The following is a 14,743-nucleotide window of genomic DNA, read 5'->3' on the forward strand; positions in this document are numbered from 1 at the left end:
AAACGTTTTCCTTTTAATCCTACAAACTGAAATACAATCTCTAAAAAAAAATCAGGTGTCTGGCCCCGGGGCGCTTGGGATTTATGTCACTCCTCGCCCCCTTCCCCCACCCTTTTTTTTTTTACTTTGGTCACTTTAAGGCTTGGACCTTTCGGTAATGATCCCGATCTTACTTTGCCTGTTTTCTATGTTAACTGTTAATGGATTCACAGAGGGTCTGTAGAGAGTCGGAGATAATAACGGCTTTCTAGTTCCAGTTGGTTTGTGGATGAGGAGTTTTGCACCGGCTATTTCTTACCCTGGCCTGCCTGAGTGTTAGACACTGCACCACAGTCTAGTCAATGTCAAGCTCATAAATAATATTTTAAAAACACTGCTTTTACTTAAACGTGTGAGGTTTTGTGTACATAACTGTATATCTACACTATATTTCCTTGTACAAATGATTACTCTATATGTGATCGGTAATTTCGAATCTAATAATTCGCTAGTTAGTTTGGCTGTGCAAAATCAAGCTTGTGAATAGCCACAGGAGGAACATTCGTCTTAATATTTCTCGATTGAATTATAGTAAAATCATTTTACATATGCTGTAGAAAACCTCACGCCAACCAACCCCTGATCTCTGCGTGTTTTAATAATGACGCTATTAAAAACACGGTGCTTGGAGGAAAAGTTCTGTTACATTATTAACAAAACCCAACAGGAGACAGATTTTAACAGGGGGTGGGGGCATTTTCTAATAAATTGCTTCGAGTGAACCGTTTAAATGCTAGACTTTACACAAGGTAAAATTTGACATCGATGTATGAGGTGGAACAAATCATTTCTCTGCACTAACACAACTCATAAACCGTATCATTTAAAAAATCACTGTTAAAACTGGATGGTACGCGGTGTCTCGTTATTATTTACGACGTCGAGTTATGCTTTATATTTTGTACTCTGGGCTTTGGTTAATATCATCTTCAAAACAATGAAAGTCCATTGCATCCGAGTGCATTACTTTCCGATCATAGTCTCACTATAATTCCAATTTCTGCCAGTCTTGTAAGTTCATTGTCAGTTCCCTAGACGAAAACTAACTAAGGGCCTATTTCAATTCTGTGTGTTTATTTCTTTTGGTTTTTTGTGGGCATTTGACGGCGGATAAAGGAATGACTCGTGGAGTTTTGTAAGCGTTACATTTTTTATGATTCGGTCACGGTTATATCTTTACACATTTGCAAATTGATATCGTTTTCCAAAGCATGCGGTCGAAGAATTGTTTTAAAGCTTTCTTCCTGATAAATTGTGGTACAAAGTTACAACTGGGCGTGAAATTTATGAATTGGACACATGTATAAAAATGCAATCGGTGCACATTGTCCAGCACGGTTCGAATAGAAACAGCTTGATATCTTACTGGTGCTAAAAGCCGCGGGCCCTACTTAATCAGGGACAAGAGGAGTTGGGTCACTATTATTATGGACTGCACTTAACTTTCGGCCGATTGTAATACATTTTATTCTGAGGGGACCGGGGTGGAGAGAAATCAATTCATCCAGATAATTTTCTTTTTAAATGTTTTCAGATTTTATTACAGCAATCTACACTGTACAACCCTGCTTCCGAACTGCCACCAGGAAGAGAAATCGGCCATCGTTTTTGACACTGACCGGAAGTGGAGACATAGCAAAGATAGTTCAGCTTTTAAAACATATATAGATAATATTTATACTCTCCGTGGGGGTTTAAAAAATCTATCCCGTTAAAAGCAATTCAATGTAAAAACACAGTCCATTTTTAATAGCATGCTACTTTTTAAAATTCGAGTTATTTTCATTTTGGGGTGAAATAATCCCAGGCTAGAGGTAGGTTTTATTTACTGTGGAGTTAGGAATGGCGGTAATTTATAACATTCCTTCATCTGAAGTACAGCAATAGACATGCAATTTTTTTGTTTGTTTAAACATTTTTAAAACTTTATATTTATCAACGTATTGCAACATATAACAATAATAGAATTGATTTCTATATATACACAAATCCACTTTCAATTGTTCAGTATTAATAGTAAACTTAAGCTTAAAAAAGACTTTCACGGATACCCGGACTACAGTACCCAACTGAATATTAAAAAGAAATCGCACTCAAGTTCTTGCAATTAAATATGTTTTTTTCCGAGAATTGAACAGAATGGTGATTGAAATCCAGGAGAGTGGCAACCCGCACACGCCATTAAAATGTTGCAATAAAATCCTATTTTACTGGAGCTTTTCCCCCCTCTGTGAATCTGCATCAAATGTCCAGTTATTTTGCATATTACACGGGTCTGTCAACTGCATACTGACACGCATTAAGACTAGACCCTGGACTTTGCAAAGTGCTGTATCCAAAACTGCTGTGTTGCTTGGGTTTCAGTCTGAGACCAGCAAGGCCTGGGTTACAAGTGTCCCGATAAACATAAGGAGGAGTCGGTGGTGCGTACGGGCAGGCAGCCGAGGACATGGCTGAATTGAGAGAGGAACTGTTGAGATTATTAATGTTACTGAGGCTCGAGCCTGGCATTCCTGGTACAGCCGAATGCACCATAGTGGACTGCATTGTCATGGAGGAGATGGTGCTTGGAGCAGAGAACATAGATTGAGAAGACAATGGGTTCATGGAGCTGAGAAATGGGAAGCTTTTGGAGGACAGCGGGCCTGGGGCCAGGCTCTTGGCCGCCCAGTTGTTGTAGCTATAACCGGTGTACATGTCATCGTAAGGCTGCATCAGGCCGTTAAACTGCGGCATAAATCCATTTTTACACAAATCCACCTGCTGATTGCGTTCCCTCTTCCTCCATTTTGCTCTGCGGTTCTTAAACCAAACCTATAGAGGAAGACAGTGCCCAATCAGAATTAAACATGATCAATGCTGTACTCATATATACTGCACGAGGCTGTCAGTGATATAGCGCGACAAGAAATAAGAAATTGCTGCTTCTGCTTAAAACAGCTGAGTTCGCAGCAACAAATCACAAAAAGTTTGGCAGTTCATGTTTTTTTTTTAAAAAGTGTAAACTTAAGAGCGTAAACCGTTTCACTGTATTCCTATAGATGACTTGAGTACAGGCACTCCGGACGAAGAGATCGCATTCGCAGTATGAATATCACATGATATAAATGTTCAGAAGAAACCCGTCGATTTGAAAATGTTCGAGATGTCAACAGTGGCCAACAGATGGTAGTTTATTTTTGTGCGATTCAAACTACTACTATAATCGTTCTTTTTTTAAACTGCCATTCGCTTGGTTTTTGTTTCCATCTCTTATTTAGCAGGATTTTTTAAAAGGCGTGCGGTTTGGTGCCCGTGACCTTATCTGTTTATAGAGAGAGTTACATTGATAAGCACCAAAATGATTGATTCTGAATTTCATTAAACTGATCAACGAGCGCTCTGAGAAAGGGTTCAAAGACCAGTTTCAGAGAAAACGCTTCGCTTCCTTTCTAGAACAGTCCACTGTTCAGATGTGAAACATTCTGCCTATTTTATAATGCGATTTCGATATATTTCTATTCCTCTGAACTCAGTAAAGCTCATCGTTAATAACTTTCCGCCTGCGATTAATGTCACTTGTAAAATCACTGCCCCACTGATCGAGCTCACTTTGTTTCCGGGAAGAAGGGCAACGTTGAACAAAATTCATTTCCCGCCAGTGAAAATAAAATAATATTTAAACGCATAATTAATGACAGGACAGTATATCGTTGTTGGAGCAGCAATATAATGAGCGCCAACCGGCGAAACCCACCCGATTTTCTTCAGTTAAAATCGCATTTTATTTGTATAACTGAGATAAGGAGAAAGTTATATGACCAGCAGAGGTTCTCGAATAATTCGCTCTTCAATTGATAGCGATTCCCATGGACCTTCTCGTAAGCTGCATTTATGTAGAAAATAAATCAATGATCCTATAATTATGGAAGCTCGTTTTAATTTACTGAGCTGTTCTGCTATTCTTACTGCTGAAAATTAATAGAATATGACATTTAAATTAACTGGATAATTATTAGTTTTAGGGAATGTTGTAAGATGTCGTAATAGCAGGGTTAACAGAAATTTCAAAACATGTGTGTCTAATTTTACGGTCTGAAAAATACTAGACAATGGGGTTATTGTCATTATTTCAGGTGAAAACACACTGCGAAATATATAGGTGCTTATTACCCGCTCACTAACACGGGTTGTTTCCCTGGTAATGGTTGTAACCGCCATGATCTCAATTTGGCTTGTTGGAATACAAAAATATTCCCTAACAGTGGTTTCTTCCATCTATAGAGCTGACACTGCAAATGTTTGCAACACATTAAAACTTGTCTGCTTACCAGTCAACAGAGTTCTCAGGGGCAAACACACGAGTTTATTTAAAGACAAATGCATGATGTAACCATGTGGATTATAATATATTATTCGTATCCACTGATCTTCATCACCAAGGCTTGCACGAACATGCGATTTGAGAGCTCGGACAGTTTACTCTGATTAAATATTCTTAATATATCCTTGGGGCATTATTGGAGTTCGAATAAAGCTCCAAAAGACAGCCATGTTGAGGAAATGCATTAAATTTTCATGTTCCATATTTTATTATAAATGGCGCTTGCCTGACTAATTCGGTTCAGACAGTCAGGGTTCTGTTCTACTTTATTTGGGACCATAGCACGGTGACTGTCCTGTATGATTGATTCCCATTGCACTACTACAACAACTACTCGGCTAGCTCGTTTAATCTCATAAGCATCATTGCAGCAAATAGTATTTTCCTATATAAAGGTACTTTAATTCCACATGGTTTTTATTGTTACAATCTCAAGAAATACTGCGATATTTAGCTATATAATCTCACCGTAAGTCGAACATTTTAACAACACTTTCATTGTAGGATGGCCAATAAGGAAATATTTCATATGGCTATAGTGAAGTCTAGATCCCTAGCTGTGCAATTTAATCCTTGATACTCTGAGTTTGTCATGTCAGTATTTACAAAAATAAATGGAACTAATCAAGAGGTTAAAGATACTCACTCGAACCCTGGCCTCGGTAAGATTGGTCCAAACGGCGATCTCCTCTCTCATTGACATGTCTGGATATCGGTTCCTCTGGAAGGTCGCTTCCAGCTCCTGCAGTTGCTGGCTGGTGAAATGTGTTCTCTGACGTCTCTGCCGTTTCTTCTTGGATGGATCGTCTGTATTGCAATCTTCTGATTTGTTCGGCATCGACTTTTCTTTATCTACAAAACACAAACATAGATATGCAACATTTGCACATTACAATAACTCGGCCAGAGCCCGATAAAAAAGCGGTGGTACAATTACCAAAGAAAACAGTTCATTGTTATGAACACAGTGCGTTATCAGTGATCAAATTCCATCAAAATACGAGACTGACTCACGTGCAGGACCGGCAATAGCAACAAGGGATCAGTAAAAGATAATTATTGACAGTGGCCAAGTGTCAATATTACTATAAATCAAGATTGCTCTGTTTAGGAATTGCTCTAAGGCACGCGGATTGTTGTGAGGAAGAAAACACTTCACGGTCACAGAAAGCTGCAGTTAATGCTAGTTTATCGACGGTTAATGTTCATTTGTATACTGACGGTTCAGAGCATACAACGCGGCTCCATTTTACTTTATCATAGAATCGTCTCTGACAAACCCGCTGACCAAGGAGCCATTCGCAAACAGCCCTAAAACGGCAGTCATGTGTGCAACACGTAAACCTGTTTCATTCTGTCACTCTGTCAACGAACTGGGTTAAACATTAACTTTTACCATTTAACAGAACAAAATGTGCTTTTATGATGACAGCTTTTATCCCTCGATCACGTATTTATCTCGCTTTATCATGCAATGAACAGAAGGTAAAAATAGCTTCACGGAAATCTGACGTTTACTTTTAGATTTAATTATGCACGGTTATCATTCCTTTCATTTCTACACGAGGGGCAAACACTAATAAATCTTGGTGTCTGGCTTTATTCCGGAGACTTGATATCAGAGACGGTCGGAAGATCATTTGTTCCCTCCGGAGCACTCCTTATACCAACATAAAGGAACTCGGTGCACCCATTACCTGCAGCCTCCGTGTCCGAAGATTCGCTAGCTGTGTTTTCTAATCGTTCTCTGCTTTCACCCGACCGCAGCAAAGGGAAACTAGAAGCTGCCATGTCACAAGGCGCCTGGGATCTTCCGCTTTCAGCTAGTCGCTCCACATTCATCGCACCTTGAAAAACAGTTCACCGTTCTTTTACTATTTCATCGATTTTTCTTTTAATTTATATCCACAGGATAAGATCCGAATGTTCAGATAAAATAAATATATATTTGTTTCTTTCAATGAAACATGATGTCTTTTCTAACAGTCAGGCTGAATGCTTCAGCCGAACATTTGAAGCCTGTGTGGATTATGTTAGGGAGGCAGGAGCTGGATTTGTATACTGTGCGGAGAGCAGGAATGACCCGCCTGGATAAGGTGGTGGAGCTGATATAGAACTCCTCCCACCGCCAGAAGATTCCTCCTAGTTTTTGCTGATGAGTCACCACCCACAAAACATCAGTACTCGACTGAGCTAATCTGGGGAAACAAGCTCCCAGCGTCCGCCAAATCACAAGACACAATTCACCTCAACAGGGCCCGTTAAACAAGTCCAATTGTAAAGTGGCGATTAAGGATTTTCTTTCCAAATTCAATAAAGCGGCAGGTCGACAATAATTACAACTTAATATTAAAGATTTTGCAGTAAAGACCCAGAGAATTAAGATTTCAGAATTCCTAAAACCTTTGAATTATTCAATCAATTAACTGTGTACCACTACACTCATAATTAATGCACTATGAACGATAATTTAATGAATTACAATATTCCCAGAACTAAAATCATAGAATAATCCAGGATTCCGGCAGCCAACCATTCCTTATTCTGATTGTAAAACAGTTGAATTAATAAATGAATTCAAAAATAGATTTTTATATGAATTGAATGGGGATTATTGTTAGCGTTTAGTGCACTTTATAACTCCATTACGTTATGATGCTCTTCTCGCCTCCCTTCAGAAATCGTTACACTCTTCAAAATGCCTTAAAATGTGGATGAAGTATTGAATTCGTCGGTCTTTCATATCAATGCCCAATTGCAGAGTCAGTATATGTTGTTAACATAGAAATAAAACCAATCTTAATTTTTTCAGTAATTGGGTTCTCTTGGTTTCCCCTACAAGGACAATGATGCATTCAAACAAATGTGTTTTTTTTTTACATTATTTAAAATGAGCAGGACAACTAAGAAATAAATCCAATATCTGTTAGGTTGAGTTTGAGGCTGGGGCGCCACTCACCGTGGCACTTGCCGCAGACGGGGCTTGGGAGCGTTCGAGGCTGGCTCATATTCTAGTTACCGGGCTAGATGAATTAGCTAGAAAGTAGTCCTAGCTCTGCAGCTGAATATACTTATGACTTCACACGTGTGAAAATATGATTTATATCCCACAGTTTTGGGGCCACATATGTGATACAGGTATATGGAGAAAGTGGACACAACATAAAATATTTATTACCATAATTTTCCTCTGCGTATATTAAATAAACATATTCAAAATGTTTCCATTGTACGTTTTCTTATTTTTTCTTAGGGGCCAAATTGTTGCCCGTTTTAGGATAATGAAGTGGCTTAGCAACTGTGTATATATAGTACCAGACCCTGCATGATTTACGTAGACAGCTATGATAATTACAAATAGTGACATTGGTATAGGGTTTTCAACGAGGAAGGGATGGTTGGTCAGAGCTTTAAATTCAATGAATTTATCTTATGCAATTAGCAAGCTTTGCTCTGTTTTTTATTTTATTTTTTGTATTATATATATATATATTTAGATAGATAGATAGACATACGAGAGACAGTAAATGGGGCACAAGGAGAGACAGTGTTAGAAAGTGGAATTATACAATAAATAACGGATATCTGGAAATATTTTGCATCGGGTTCAAACGGCATCATAAATAGCGAGAACAAAGCTTGATAGCGGATTGTAAAGTCATTTGAAACTAGCATAGTGTTGCAGCCAAAATGTTTACACTTTTATACAACTGTTGTGTAAAATTATATAGATTTGCAATCGTTGGCAATGTTTAAACAGTCATGTTGTCCTTTCTTTGCAACTGTGCAGTATGAGTTTGCTTCAGTAGCTTTCTAACTGTTAGGAAACACACACGTATTCTGTCATTTCATTCGTGGCATTCAGATGAAGCCATATTGTGGAATGGTTGTTCTTGCTGTGCAATACTGGATCTTTCAGAGCTCTGTATCATCACAATACAGTAACACCCAACTGACCAACTAATCACCTACCCACCCAGTGCAAATAATCCACGGAACTCCACCAATACAATTTCAGATTTTATATAAGTAACAACGTGATTTAGTTACTTATGGCCTAACTACTTATGTTCAGTCTTTCTAGAGAATATTTGGAGTGGAGGTTCTGCTTGAGGTATTTTTGACTCATGTAAGGATTTATAGCGTCTCCGGGATAGCAGGAAGTTATTTTCTTTTCCTTACGTGGCTTTCTGGCTGCAATTGTGTTTGTAGAAGAGGTGCCCACTATTGTCGCCATTGCCTCGAGCATTACGCAGTGTAGGAATACTAAGGAGGAGCTGGCATGGTGTTGGATATTTGGAATCATAGCTTGGACCCTTTGCGTGTTTCCTTAGCTGCATATATGTTTTCTTTAAAAAGAATGGGACGATTCAACTGTATTATAAACATAACCTTGGACACTAATTATGGTGCTTTACATCACTATAAAGTATTCCATTTGGTAAGATTTTAAATAGTTTTGCCCCAATGCTAACCTTGACTGAATAATTAAAATGCTGTTTTCACTACATGCAATTGGGGGATTGTCATCTGCACTTGGGGATCCAATTCCATAATTTCATCTATTTATCTATGACTGAATAAGCCATCATTTGTTTTTATTACATGGGATTACAGGATTTTCTGGAGAATTACTGATTTTTGGGGAGACCATATCATGCAACATCCATTTTTTCATGGAAACTACAAATCAGCGACCTTAATATTAAACTAATACGAATGACCCTCTCCGTGAGAATTGTCCGGTGAGCCTTTTGTTGCCATTGGTGAAAAGAAAAACACGCTTCATTTTCTTCACGTTGATATCACACGAGTGACTTGAGTTTTAACACAATTTATGTAATTTTATTGTTTTACACAATACTGGAAGGGTTTGTCAAACACATTTTCATTAAGATAGTGCCCATCTAACATAGAATGTGGGATTAATGCCTATAATCTTCAGATTCTGTGGTTAGTAAGAAACACTGCAGTCCAAATAATGCAATGATCAGGACTTGCTTTTTTAATTATATTCTACTAATATTAAAAATGTTTTAATTCTGGCTACAAAATTAAAATATGAGAACACATCAATTGTGGAAATGATTGCCCCACTCAAATCTTAGTGTGTCAGTCTTGGCTCAATGCTAGCACTCTCGCCTCTGAGTCAGAGGTTGTGGGTTCAAATCCCACTCCAGGATTTGAGCACATAGTCCAAGCTGACACTCCAGTGCAGGACTGAGGGATTTTGGACTGTTGGAGATGCCTGGAGGGGATGTTAAACCCAGGCTCTGTATGTCCTCTTAGGTGGATGTCAAAGATCGATGTTCCCTTTTGAAGAAGGGGAGGCGATTTCCCATGATGTCTTGGCCTACTGTTATGCCTCAACCAACATCACTAAAAAAAGTTAAATTGGCCATTTGTCTGATTGCTGTTTGTGGGACCTTTCGGTGAGCAAATTAGCTGCTGTGTTTCACTACATTACAACAGTGACTTTATCGGCCCCGAGGTCGTGAAAGGTTCTATATAAATTCAACTTCTTTCTTACACTGATTGTTTTATATTTTGATGCAGTAAGAAAGGAGGAGAATTGAAGGTTGCAACTGATATCTGGACCGTGAGATATTTTCAATTATAATTATACAATAATTTATTTGGCCAAATGGGTTATCAAATGGAAAACTGTATGAGGAAATGGACATAACCCCAATAGAAGGTGCGATCGGTAAAAGGAAGTGGAGTTGGATCGGCCATCTGGTGAGGATCAACAAAGAAAGTATTCCACGTACAATCGTCAAATTTATTCTAATTGGTAGAAGAAGCATGGAGGGTATCTTGACTTGGGAAAAACTGCTGTATTAGAGTGAAGTAAACTGGACTAGTAAATCTGATGGACGTAAAAACACTGAAATTCATTGACAACAGGAGAAGGCCCATCATTACCTTCTCTGGCTAATAAATTTGAGTACCAAATGCGGCCTTGCCAGCGTTACCTACATCCTGAGAACAAATAAATAAGAAAATACATTGATCGTCCATTGTTACTGACTCCTCAAGCAGAGGAGTTAGTCTTCTTTATTCAGTCTTCTTTATTCACTCTATCAAAACTATCCCTAACTTTTAAAACCTCCACCAGGAGCCTGCACACTGGCTAATTCTTGACCTTCCTCGCCCAAGGACTCCACCATCATTCCAGCTGATAAGTTAGGTTTGCACAGACCAGGAGCTGGTCTTGGGATTATCTTGGTCTTCAAGGCTCGGTATCATACCATGTAATACATTGAATCAGGTTGATGGTGTCATTTATTCATTTTTAACAGACATAATTTCACTGTTTTTGTCCCCTACTCTTTTGACATAAAACTTTGGTGCCGTTATTTCAAAGTAAAATTCCAATTTATGTACGTCTTTCAACAAATTAAATTAATTACCAAGCTCAGAAGCAAAGTTACGAGTTTTAAACGAGATGAGAAATAACCGTTGCATTCTCGCCATTGTACTGGGTTTAATTTAATTCATGGTTCTTTCTTTTAGATATATTTTGGTATTTGTTATAAAACAGCTTCAGACACAGATGGTTTTTAATCTATAGCTGTTGATCCCAGGTGCATGCCTGTGACCACGTGACTGTTCTCAAAACCTCACAATGCACGTTTCACTCTCCCACGCTCTGAGGAAACAGCAGTACTTTTTATCAAATAGAAAGGGCTGAAAATGGAAAACAGCAACGCAGATATTGCTGAAAAGCCTGAACAATTCAAACTCGTTAAACAAAAGCGATGCAAATCCGGATTTGATAATTGCATTATTGAAAATAGCTGGGTTGCAACTTTGGAAGGCAATAGCACACTGTTTACAAACTGAAATGGTAAAAGGTAGGGCAGAATATGGTGACACGTCTTCCTTATTAAAGTGTTTTTCATTTAAATATGTGAAAGAATTACATTTTGAAATATAAAAGGACAATATTAATGGGGTATTTATAGACGACTAAACATTCCAAAGACTTACCGTAGTTATTTTCTGACATAGATCACTGACTGATGTCAAAGGAATTAACTATTTTAAGCAAATTATATTTACATTAGTGCTTCAGATTTCCACGCTGTGTAATCCTAGCAGCAAAAAAAAAACTGTAATGAATCGGACAATAATCCTTGTAAAGGATTTACCACGGGGAGTGTACCTACATTGTCTTCCATTTTAGAATGCCCAAAACATATTTACTTAGCCAAGAATGTTCTGCATGAATTAGGATTATGCTGGGATCAAGAAACTTACAAACTCGAGCTAAAAATATCCTTGTACCACAGTTTAATCGGTCATTCGGATCGGATAGGGAAGCCTTAACAAACGGAAATTTTACACAAGGAGTCGAACATGAGTCGGTGTCTGTACACACGAGGAACGCATTGATCACGGTCCAGGAGATGGGCATTAAACACGAGTAACGGAGAATAATGCCTAGTTTAAAAGGATCAGAATTTAAACTTTGCATTATTGGGAATGCACTGCAGTGCAACGGATCTGAATTGAAAGTTGGGATTCCGTGTTTGATCAGGTAGTGTATCTGATCAACTCTATTCCGAAAATCCGACTCCCTGCTGGTACTGTTCTGTGCATCTTCCCGCTTTTTCTTTTGCTGTATTTTATTTCTCGCATTTTCTTCATTCGGAGGTGTTTTGAAAGATTTAGAAGTGAAATTGCCCTGAAACCTCGTAATTGGCTACTGAAATCTCTAAATATTTTCTTCTAAAGAAAAAATGTCGTGCCTTTTTAATTGCAGAACGGTATGAACTGACCAGCCAGCTTCTCACCAAGCCGGCGCGCACACAGCCATAAATGTGGTGGTGGGGTGGGGTGCAGATATCTGTGGGGGGGGAAGGCCAGCTTAAAAATGGCACATCTTTTAACATAGATTATATGCACTGGGCACAGGGAAGCAATATTCTCGCGCTCTTTTTAAAAAGTTGTTTAATTAATCATGGGATGTGAGTTGCACCATGCGAAGAGCAACACAGAAGGCGTTTTGCAAACTAACAGGTTTACGACGATATTTGACCCTTCGGTCTGGAAAAGCAGGGAGTCAAATTAGTCTAAATCCTTAAATTGGGTCTCAAACGGCGAAATAAGTAAATGAGTAAATTATGTAGTAATTTTCTTGTCAGAGTTGTGGAGAGATTGTTCTTCTGCTATTTTCTTCGATGTTAGGGCGACCCCGATAAACAGGGCAGTATGCTCCCGGCTCTCATTGAATGCACTTTCATTGCAGCTCAGCTGTTTAGTTGGCGTTACAAGGCTGCCGAGTTGTAGTGGCGAGGGCATTGCCTCCCGGCTATGGGAAAAACTGATACATTGACGCGATAAGAAATGGCAAGTATAATTTCTTTAAAAAAATCCTGATAAGGCTCAGGTGCTTTCCCCCCCCCCCCCCCACAACTGTTGCTCTGGATCCTAGTGTGGCACCGATGCTTTGTGCCGAATGAACGGACGATATATTTATCTTTGCGCTGTGACCTACAAGTCAAAAACACAGAATCAAATCTAGACATGTGCCGAAAGTTTAAAAAAATATATATATATGCATGAATTGGCCAAGCATAATCCTTTGATTTATGTATTTCTTTTGTCTCAGTGCATCGTTCAACTATTAATATTGTAAAGATAGCAGGATCGGTATTAATAAGCTATTACCAGCCTGAGCAAACGGTGGAAACAAAGTCTAGGTCAACTTTTGGGGCAGTTTCAATCGATGTGTTGGCATCGGTACCAAACCAGCAAGGACTATAATATTCATAAGTGTATAAAATATTAACACGCCGTGCTAATATTTGTTGAATATGGAATACTACATTTAAATGAGATAATACACTGGAATCTTAAAACGAAGCACAGTTTCAAATAATAATTTCACTTCGAACAAAATTAATCGGACTGCTGTTTTATAGGAATCACAGACATAATTGAGATCAATTGTTTCGGGCGTTTAACACGGAGAGGTGTCTGTATACAACCCTTCGAGATCTCTGCCGTGCCTTCAGCTGCCCGAGCCCGAAGCTCTGGAATTCCCTCCCTAAACTTGGCAGTCGCTCTACCTCTCTTTCCTCCTTTAAGACGCTCCTTAAAACCTCTCTCTTTGGCCAAGCTTCTGGTCATCTGCCCTAATATTTCCTTATGTGGCTTGGTGTCAAGTTTTGTTTGATAATGCTCCTGTGAAGCGCCTTGGGTCGTTTTACTACGTTAAAAAGTGCTATATAAATACTCCTTGCTGTTGTTGCATAGTATTAGTTTTAAATACTTTCATTTTGATGCATCAATTAGACGGGTTTATCCTTCACCCGAGGGATCTCACACCTGTAGTTAGCGCTTTATTTTCTTGGGCTCAGGTCTGTAAACCCCACAACATGCTAGCCCTTTCTGGTGGGTACGGGAAGTGATCGAGCAGCGGTTGTAATTTATCATCTCACATACCAGGGCCACTCGATCTGATCCTTGTGGGAAATCCATAAATTACATTTTTAACAGGTATTTTAACACTTACAGTAGAGAAGCTCGTAAGATCCATGACACTGTATTACTTAATTGTTACCAAGGTTTCAAACATTTTGACTCGTTTTAATTTATTTTCATGTCAAATAAACTGAAAGTTTACTGTTGCCTTGGATATACGAGCAGTTCCAGGTTCATGGAGATAAATTAATGTTCACCAGTACCTCAACAAGGAAAAACGCTCCAGAATTGACGAAGTTGCTGCAATTTGGACCATTTCTGGTCTGTGAAATTGTTTAACATTTAAAAAAAAAAACTTATTTTCCAATTTCAGATTATTCTTACCCATTAGAAACGAAATTTCTCTCGCCTTATCTAGTGGATAGTACCAATGATCCCAGTACTGCCGGGCTCTATACACTTAAATAAATATTAAAATCCCACTTGTTTTCCTCATGGCAGCAGGAGGTAAGCAAGTTGGATTTAGTGATTACCTTTTAACAATAATATCCTGGGATTTTAATATTACTGTATAGCTATTTTGTTGAAAGCTATATTGCAATAAAATCAATCAAAATGGGAAGCAGTTCAGTACAACAGGGTGTAGGTGGTCTCAGAAATTTGTTTTAATGTTATGTAGCAATTACTTTGAAAAAAGTAACAATGTTTAGCGAAAAGGCTGTCGTTTAGTGTTCTTGACATTTTTACAACACACACATACAATGCTTTCTACACTAGCCCTTTCATTCTATGAGACACAACCTTCAATCAGGCCAGGCCTTTGTAAATGTAGGGTTTATTTGGGGTTTTCTCATAGAAATATAATTGCTCAGTGAGTAAAATGTGGCGCCTTTATTCCGCTAACTGAAT

General features: G+C 38.5%; 1 protein-coding gene across 2 annotated transcripts in view; it reads right to left on the minus strand.

The window, feature by feature from the left end:
• Positions 1–1,663: 1,663 nt before the first annotated feature.
• Positions 1,664–14,743, minus strand: part of pitx1 (paired-like homeodomain 1) — a 40,510-nt gene continuing 27,430 nt past the window's right edge. For both annotated transcript variants that reach the window (XM_070877217.1, XM_070877218.1), the window contains exons 3-5: positions 6,100–6,249; positions 5,049–5,254; positions 1,664–2,853 (exon numbers count right to left, since the gene is read on the minus strand). In XM_070877217.1, coding sequence (XP_070733318.1) covers positions 2,305–2,853; positions 5,049–5,254; positions 6,100–6,249 — 905 coding nt within the window. In that variant the 3' untranslated portion in view covers positions 1,664–2,304. The remainder of the gene's footprint in view (positions 2,854–5,048; positions 5,255–6,099; positions 6,250–14,743) is intronic.

This window comes from Pristiophorus japonicus, chromosome 4, assembly GCF_044704955.1.
Source record: "Pristiophorus japonicus isolate sPriJap1 chromosome 4, sPriJap1.hap1, whole genome shotgun sequence".
Lineage (NCBI taxonomy): Eukaryota > Metazoa > Chordata > Chondrichthyes > Pristiophoridae > Pristiophorus > Pristiophorus japonicus.